Genomic DNA, 9,564 nt, shown 5'->3' with positions numbered 1-9,564 from the left:
AGCATTCACACTTCAAGCAACTAACATTGATAGCCATTAAAAGTTTAAAACAAACTCCATGAACCATTGAATGATTGAAAGATAAAAATAATGTTTATATATATATATATATATATGGCTAAATAATTTTATAAATAACTTTTTCTTTTCTTCCCTTAAATATTATAAAAATTTCCGATCTTTTGTTAGGGAGTTAAAATATAAAAAATCATACATATAATCTGTATAAAGTACATTAAGGTAATAACTCCGTGCAGACATGTAACTTATTCATATTTTAACCATATATATATATTTAATATATGTATTATTATTTATTAATAAAAAGTGAATTGGATTTGATGGTACGTATATTTTTATTGATAGATTTACTTCTAAACTATAAATAGAAAGAGTTGGCAATCACCTCCCATCATTGAATATGAATATAGGTCCATAACAAAGTGTTGTTTTTGACTTTGACTTAGCGTTGACCAAGTAAATAATTCCATGAGGACCCCACAACTGGATTGTTCCAATATCATATGTATGTATATTCCCTGAAAACACTCTCATCCACTTCTTTTTATTTCAACCTCCAACTTGGCCCACTTTGATCACCTAATTAGAGTAATTACTCCCTTAAATTTAGCTTTTCATCAGTGTTTTTCATTAACCATGTAAAGAACTAATAATAATCAATATTATTAATTAACCGTCACTCCTATTAATAGAAAAGGGCTTTTTGCTTTACAAAAACACCCTCATAAATCATTAAATCATTTTTAATGAAAAGACTCTTTTGCCCCTCATTTTAGATATTTTAGAATTTCTATTTAACTATTAAATACAGTAGATCAAATATTATGTATAATAATTCAAGTATAATAAGCAATAATTAATTCCATTAATAGAGGGACGATGACTAATTTATGAACATTATAAATAAAACAATTAATCATATTTATATACAATTTTGTGTTTGTATAACATAAAAAAACTCATCTAAATACATATATACACTCAATAAAATTAAATGTTTTGTATATCTTTTTTTGTTTCACGTATATACTTTATTAAAGTTTAGCCACAGGGATATATATATTTAAACAAACCAAAATTTAAAAAATTTTTATATTATATTTAGTTTTATTGATGAGCATACAAGTAATTAGGTGAATGTTTGTTTACATTATAAAAGAAGAAAACCAATCATCAAATAACTCTTCCTCCTATTATTAGAAATTATTTTCCATGGGGTAGAATGGTCAATTCACATGAAATTATGAAAAAACAAAAAAAAAATTATTATTTTTTTAAGAAATAATAATAATAATAAGTAAAGAAAAGGCCAAGAAGAAGGTGGTGGTGGTGGTAAGAAAGTTGAGAGCTTCTTCCATTCCTCTCCTTCCCTCTATAATTCAAATTCCTACAATTCCAAAGACCACCACTCTCCTTCCTCTTCTGCCTTACCCTCCCTTCTCTTCTTCTTCTTCTACTGAGAGAGATCTCTCAGCAGAAGAAGAAGAAGACGAAGAAAGCTGCTTAAAAATCCAATCTTTCCAATGAAATCATTGCTCTTCTTGTAGGTGAAGCAGAGGGAACCATCTCCAATGGGAATTTCTCTAGTTGATGGCAAGATGGAAGGTTGGTTGTATCTCATCCGTTTCAATCGTCTTGGCCTTCAGAATTTCAAGAGAAGATACATCATTCTCGATACCAACTCCCTCTCTTGTTACAAGTTTGTTCCCACATCCAGAACTCAGGTATTTATTATCTTTCTAGTTTTTGTTATCATAATCAAAATCTGATTTTTATTGTGTTTGAATGTAAAATGAATGATTTTTGGTTTGTCAGAGTCCTGTGAGAAATGTCCCAATTGATTCTTGCACGCGTGTTATGGACAATGGCAGAGAGAGCATCCACAAGAATGTATGAGTTTTTGCATTTGGTTTTGATGTTTTGTGTCATGTTAATCATTTTGTTGCCAATGTTGCAGGATTTCTATGTTTTTACCCTTTATAATGCTGCTAATCACATTGATCCACTTAAGGTGCACTGGTCATCATGTTGGTTTGATTTTTACCTACTAATTTAATTAATTACATGTTTGTGATAAAGATTACATGTTCAACTTTTCAGTTGGGGGCTAGAAGCTCAGAGGAAGCTGCTCGATGGATTCATTCAATAACTGATACAGCACTGCAGGTTTTTTTTTTTCCTTTCTTGCTTTCATTTTGGTGAATGAGTTGTTTCATCAAATTTGTACTCACAGTTGCAGGAGTTACCGAATAAGGGAGAGAATTTTGTACCTTGCTCTAGGAGGAGAAAGCAACCTCATAGGTTATACTTTGCCCTCTAATCTAAAGGAATCTCTTGTTTAAAAATCTTGAAAGTTTAAACCTTATGCATTAGATGAAATGTCTTGTTGTTCATTTCCTTCCAAAATATATGTACCTTAATTCTCTGTAAATTTATAATTTTTGATGTTATGATGAAGTGATTATTTTCGTTTGTTCAAATCTTTATCTGTATAAATTCTTCTTGCAGATTGAACACCAAGGAAAGAGCTCGTAGCAGCTCCATTGGTAAGCACATACAATTTTTTTTTCAAAGGTTTCATGTGTTTGACTCCATGAATTTTCTTTTCATTGAAAATTTAGTTTTACATCTTCTAACTTCGTTGCAAGTGTTTACGTGAATATCTTGTTAGACTGGACCGGTCTTCTGTCTCCACGCTCATACTCTATGTCCTCAGATGTTATTGCACCTTCTCCATGGACAATATTTGGTTGTAAAAACGGTAAAGCTTGTGATTTTGTTTATATTTTTGTACAGTTATCAGAAGCTTGACATATAATTAACAAGTAGTTTTTTATGCAGGCTTAAGATTTTTTAAGGAGGCTAGGGATGGTAATTCCCATGGAAAGGTACATACTTAATTCGATCGAAAAGAAATTTATCTTTTGTAAGATATCCTTGTGATCAATTGTGCTTGGATGTCTACAGTGGGATGATAATCAAGCTTTAATGGCAGTAGGTGTGGTAGATGCAACTTCAGAGGCGATATTTCAGACAGTGATGTCTCTTGGTCCATCCAGATCAGAGTAAATTTATATTCAAACTTTTCTTAGCAATTCAACCATAATTAAACACTGATAATTTCTAATTATCAAGCGCACTCGAATGCATCAATGCTAGTGATTTTGTTTGATTGAGCTTCTTGAAATTCCATGCAGATGGGATTTCTGTTTCTCTTGTGGCGGAGTGGTTGAACACCTTGACAGTCATACAGATGTTATTCACAAGAAATTCAGTGATGCTTTGATTCCTTGGTCAGATATTTTGATTTCCTACATTTCAATAACATCAGACTGTAATGCATCAATGTTGATGCTTAAAACTATGTATTTTCAGGGGAATGAAGCGCAGAGATTTGCTCTTGCAACGTTATTGGAGGAGAGAAGATGATGGAACATATGGTAATTTCTTAGATGAAAACTGGCCAGTATTTATTTCGGTTTGTGACAGATACAATAACTCTTCTGGTTTTTGTTTTCAGTAATTCTTTATCAGTCTGTTTTCCACCCAAAATGTCATCCTGAAAGAGGCTGCATACGTGCCTACCTTAAAAGTAATGTATGCTTAAACTCTAAGAACGAAATCGTCTCATATGCTTAAAGAGGATAAAATCATATGGCGTAACATTGTTATGTCTTCTTTGGTTATAGGTGGAGGTTTTGTTATAACTCCAGTGAATCAAGGAAAACAATCGGTCGTCAAGCACATGATGGCAGTTGATTGGAGAGTTTGGAGAGCTATTGTATTTTCCTCCTCGGCAAAGTTTATGACAATGCAGATGCTAGGGAGAGTTGCAGGTGTGATACACTATTTTCAGTGTCGATTAGATCATGAATGTTCTTGTAAAGTGAATTTATTTTTACTGTTTGTTTCTTCACAGCCCTGAGAGAATTTTTCCGGGCAAAAATCGGGAACTGCATATTTGCTGATGTATCATCAGTTGAATTAACTAGGGAGATAGGATTGCCACAGAGTGAAACAGAAGACATCAAGATGGAAGTGCAGTCACTTGGTGAGACTGGCAAATGTGCCGACTCTTCAGAGGAAACTTCAAATTCTCCTTCAAAACATGCAAATATCAATGTTTCAATTCCTCGTCGAAATGATGTTGTTGAGGAATTCTTTGATGTTCCTGATGAATCAGAGTATGATCTAGATTCTACTTGGCCATCTGATGCGAAAATGCTATCTCAGGTTATTTCACCTCATGCTTGAGTTTGCATTCTAGATTCTACTTTGTATTCATGATTGACACTAAATTCTCAAGTCCAAATTTTGCATTTATGATTCCTGTCTTCGTGCAGGATAAGTGTCATTCTTTACCAACAACTGCTGTGTTTGTGCATAGACTTCAGAACCTTACTGGTCAGTTTCAGTAATATTTGTCTCGAGATTTTTGATATATATCTCCCGCAATCTGACTGTTAAGTTTCATTGATTTAATTTTAACTATGCATCCGCAGTCGAAAGGAGTAACAGCATGTATTCACTAGACACAAGAACAGGCAACATGGTGACATGCAGATATGGAACTACTCTTCCATATGATTCAAGCTGTGCTTCACCTTGCACTTGGGCCACTGCTGATCCTTCATCATTTTTGATTCGTGGTCAAACTTATTTGCAAAACAATCAGAAGGTTCTTTCAACACATATACATATCAATTTACTAATTCGATTCATATTCTCTTCACTAATTTAATCATGCAACAGGTGAAAGCGACGAGTACATTGATGAAACTTGTAGGCACTGATTGGTTATCATCTGATAAGCGGGAAGATGATCTTGGTGGTCGACTCGGGGAGCATAGTTCAGGTACATCTATATTTCCTTTTAAGAAAAAGAAACTTCTTCAACTACTTAATTGCCAAAAGAAATTCACCGAATTTGGATGTTGCAGGAGTATGCTGCACGAGGCGAGTAGCGAATTTTTTTTCATTATCAACATACAGGTTATTTCTTCTCATCTTCTTAATATCAAATCAGTTTTAAACAATAGAATCAAATCAAGTCATTAAACTTCTTGATTGAACATTAGGTCCCCGGTTCGACAACATACAATCTTGCCTTTTATTATATGATGGATACCCCATTGGAAACCATTCCTTTACTTAAAAATTTTGTCAAAGGCGATGATGCATATAGGAATTCAAGGTTCAAGCTCATCCCATATATATCAAAAGTAAGCATATTATCACATTCTTATTATTGTTAGCAGTTAGATATCCTTTTTCGACATTATGTATCAATGATTCGGTGTGCTTGCAGGGGTCTTGGATAGTAAAGCAAAGCGTGGGAAAAAAAGCTTGTTTGGTTGGCCAAGGTCTTCGAATCAATTATTTCAGTGGGAAAAATTATCTTGAGGTAACTAAATTATGAGAAAGTTTACTGAATGTAGTATCATGTATTGAATGAAGCTGTAAAAATAGTTGTGTGTTTTTCTTTCAGGTTTGCATTGATGTTGGATCATCGACAGTTGCCAGAGGTGTTGTGAGTCTTGTTCTCGGTTATTTGAATAATCTGGTGATAGAATTAGCATTTCTTATACAGGTAATATACAAATTGAAGAAGTTTCAACATACATTTTAATTATTGAATAATCATAATATAATTATATGGATTGAATTTACTGTAGGGCAACACTCAAGAAGAACTCCCTGAAGTTCTTCTTGGTACTTGTCTAGTGAACCATCTTGATGCCTCCAGAGCAGTTCCAGTAAAATAATGCCAAGATTTTAACAAAAAAAAAAGGTTAATTTTTTGTCTTAATTTTCTATAAAATTTCTGCATAAATGTCCAATTTGCTACTAAAAATTACTGTTATTTTTACTGCAGATTAATCAGCTGAGAAACTCATTCTTTTGTTCGGTGTCGTAAACGCGGATAAAATGTAAATTGTAAAAAAAAAGAAAAAAAAATTCAGAGGATCACTCAATTGTAACTCCATTTGGGATGCAAAACCAGTTCATAATTAGTTCTAATCTTATGTTGTAACTCAGTATTCTTTCAACTATATCTATCATCTAATATATCAATTTATAATAAACTCAATCTAGTATTGCCTATGGTTTTCTAGAGAATTGATTTTTTTTATAGCATTTATTTATATATATATATTGATAAAAATGACAAATGTTATATACATACATGGGCATATGCACGAATCGAAAATTAATTACTAGTGGTGTCAAATGAGCCGACACGGCCCGCCAACCACCAAGGTTGGCCCATCACGTGACCTGGCCCAATTATATTATATTTATATTTTTTATTTTAAACTCCAAAAATATTTTAAAAAAACCCTAAAATTACTCAAAAATATAAAAATATATCCTAAAATTCAAAAACATAGAACTAAAAGTCTTATTGACTAAAAAAACAAAAAAAATATACAAAACATATTTTTTTTAAAAAAATTTGACGTTTCGACGCCATGTTGGCACGAGCGTGCGTGAGCCGTGCAGCACGCCCAGCAGAACCCCTAGCCCAAAGACGGCCCGGGGTTTAGGGCAGCCTCGCCCAAGCACGCGATCTGTAGCACCATGCTTGGGCCAAGCACGGCCTAACTCGTGCCGTGCCCGGGCCGACACGGCCCGTTTGACACCACTATTAATTATTGAATTGAGCACCCGATGAAATATACAAATTTGTGTGGCAAATCCACACTCATAATTTAGAATTTATTATCATCACTGTATTTAGTAGTACTGATGTGTTTGTAGTACTACTGGGTTATCAGGCTTTGTTTTTATAGCATTTATATTTCTGATTAGGGAGGCGGTGCATTTAATCAATGTCAAAGCCCTGTCTATTCTCATTAATCTTATTTTGCATTTCTAAGCAAAGAGTTGATTTTCACGTTGACTTTTCTTGGTCAAACTTGGAAAATAAGCTGATTTAACGCCATGAAATTAGGATTAGTTCTAAACTAGGGGAATTTGCAAGTATCTAACAAAATGATTAATAGTTCCATTAACTTTTTAATCACTTTATTAATCAAACCAATTATTATTATTAGCTTAAGGTTTACTGAGTTACATGCCGACAAAGATTTGGTGGTGCAAAAGTCAAAGAGTGGGGTCCGCCACGTGTCGATGTCTCTTAGTCAACTCGAAAAGAAAACTCGCGCACGCGTGCTGGTCCTCCGGCCAAACATAACTCGACACGTGTCATTGTTTGGTTCCTTGAATGACACGTCACGACAGAGGTTTGTTTTTGTCTCTTAGCTGTCAAAGATCTTTTCGTTTGCCCGCTGTCGAAGGTTTAACTAACGACGCGGGGCGGTACAACTTACCAACTTTGAGAAGAAAAAGCCCATGCTTTGAGTTAGGCCGTCTCCTTCTCCGTCGCTTGCGCCGTGAGATCTGTACCCGTTTGCTTTAAATTACTTTAATACCCTTCAATTTTTTTATTTATATATTTCAAATATATTATTATTTATTTTGGTCTATTGATATAGAGTTCAATGTTCAGTGTCCAGCTAAAGACTCTGGTTCAAACATCAACTCATATAAGATAAGGACACAGTTACATGATCCTGATATAATTTCTTCACTTTATAATATATAGATATATATCGTAATGTATAAATTTACTTTTTGGTTCTAAAATAAAAAAAATGGTGAATATTAGAAAATAATTAAAATATTTTTTTTAAAATGTTTAAATATATATATATATTATGAATATATTTAAGATTTTATATGAATTTATTCATTTATGTCCTTAAGAAAATTTATATTTTTTCTTAACCATAAAAAATAAATCTGTTTGGTCTTAACATCAAGCTTCAATTAAATTTAAAAAATTAAGTAATTTAAGGAGTAATTATGGACTCTCACACGCACGTGCGCTCGCACAGACACACACACACACATATATATATATTATTAATTTATTAGTGAGTATTATAAAAAGAGATAAGAGACACGGGAGCTTGGAAATTAATTAGCATTGAAAAAGGGGTTAGAAAAGGGATGGATGGTAGCCATTCATTAATTCAATTGCTCCGAATGTTTGTAATTGCCATCAAACGATGCGTGACAACACCAAGAACAGCACCACGCCCTCACTTACTATGACTCTAAACCTAATCTTCGGTTTTATTATTATTATTATTATTATTTCTAATAAATATGATTAAAGAAACAGATAGATATAGAAATGTATTTGTAATGATGACTTAATGATAATTAAAAGTAACTGGCATGTCATATATTCATAGAAGGAAAAAAAAAACACTGTTTTTTTAATAGAAGATTCACACTATTTCCAGCAAACAATATTAATGAACAACACTAACTCTAATGTATAATGCGTTAACAGTGTTAATAAATAATAATACAGGAGCAAAGTTTTAAACCTTTGAGAGTATTTTGTGGTGAAATCTTCTCTTCTCTCATTTCATTTTAACTAATTACATGCATAAATTAAAAAATTAAAGACAACATATACTGATGTGCACAAAAAATACAAAAGATATTAAATCTCTATTGGTACCAAATAATTAATATAAACATAATACCGTACAAATAAAGCAGACAATAAAGCTTTGGCTAAGAAGTAATTTCGTTTCTCCTAGTATTTGTTTTTTAGGTGCCACTCTAATTAGTGCTAACTAATGTTTTGTCTAAAATTTTAAATCACTGTCGGTTCTCCTTCATTCCTAGCGGATTAGAGGGTTTTATTTTATATGCCGACTTATGTGTTCAGTGTTTTTTAATGTTTGTTTTTTTATTATCGGTATTTATAAGACAGTTATTTTTTTATTTTTAATAAAAAATAGTATTCATGCAATAAAAAAAAAGGTGTTATTATTGTTACTATATATTAAGTAAATATATACAAATCATCATCAAACAGAAAGTGATGGGGAGAGACAAGGAGAAAGTGTTTGAATGGAAGCACATGGGAAAACAGTGGAGCAAGGTCATGATGATTAGTTCATGACGAGTGGAAGACAAAGGCTTGTGGGATAGTACATCCACACACATGGATCCAAGATAGATGTCAATTTGGTGGACAAGCACTGACTCAATGGAATGATGATTATGATGATAAACTTACTCATATATGAAAAAGAAAAAACATGGCATCTTGTGCTTTTGCTTTTTTGTTAAGTGTAAAATATTAAACATGTCAAGTCTAATTATCTCTATCCGAGAAACAAAGTCTTTTCATTCGCAAATTAAATGGCATTCATATCATTCACGTCTTATGATTGTGTGATTTGAATATGACTTCTTTTAATTACTCTAATTTAATTTTTTTATAAAAATAATAAATAAATAAATGAAAACTTCATGCAATGAAATTAAACAAAAAGAGATGAAAGAGTTTTACGTGAAGCACGGATCTTGTTTGCATGTGGACGTCCTTCGTTTCCTGGTCATTGTTTCTTATCCATCAATTCCGTTTCCCGTTTCCCAAAGACTGCGTTTCCCATGCAATCATGCAGTAATTTACTTCAATGGATTCACAGTATAAAAAATTACTTGATTTTT

The 9,564-nt window shown here is 32.6% G+C and overlaps 1 protein-coding gene across 1 annotated transcript; it reads left to right on the top strand.

The window, feature by feature from the left end:
- The first annotated feature begins 1,352 nt into the window (after positions 1-1,352).
- LOC120275193 (protein ENHANCED DISEASE RESISTANCE 2-like) lies at positions 1,353-5,409 on the top strand. Its single transcript, XM_039281714.1, has 20 exons — positions 1,353-1,745; positions 1,837-1,911; positions 1,979-2,032; positions 2,122-2,187; positions 2,255-2,322; positions 2,530-2,567; positions 2,693-2,782; positions 2,863-2,909; positions 2,989-3,086; positions 3,219-3,314; positions 3,397-3,461; positions 3,542-3,613; positions 3,711-3,857; positions 3,941-4,254; positions 4,365-4,425; positions 4,524-4,699; positions 4,774-4,876; positions 4,962-5,013; positions 5,100-5,243; positions 5,330-5,409. Exons 1-19 carry the CDS (start codon positions 1,593-1,595, stop codon positions 5,140-5,142), a joined length of 1,818 nt encoding a protein of 605 aa, XP_039137648.1. The 5' UTR covers positions 1,353-1,592; the 3' UTR covers positions 5,143-5,243; positions 5,330-5,409.
- Positions 5,410-9,564: the final 4,155 nt, after the last annotated feature.

The sequence above is a fragment of the Dioscorea cayenensis genome, chromosome 14 (genome assembly GCF_009730915.1).
Source record: "Dioscorea cayenensis subsp. rotundata cultivar TDr96_F1 chromosome 14, TDr96_F1_v2_PseudoChromosome.rev07_lg8_w22 25.fasta, whole genome shotgun sequence".
In the NCBI taxonomy this organism is placed as follows: Eukaryota; Viridiplantae; Streptophyta; class Magnoliopsida; order Dioscoreales; family Dioscoreaceae; genus Dioscorea; species Dioscorea cayenensis.
Note: the sequence above shows the minus strand (reverse complement) of the source record. Positions and strands in the feature narration are given on the sequence as shown.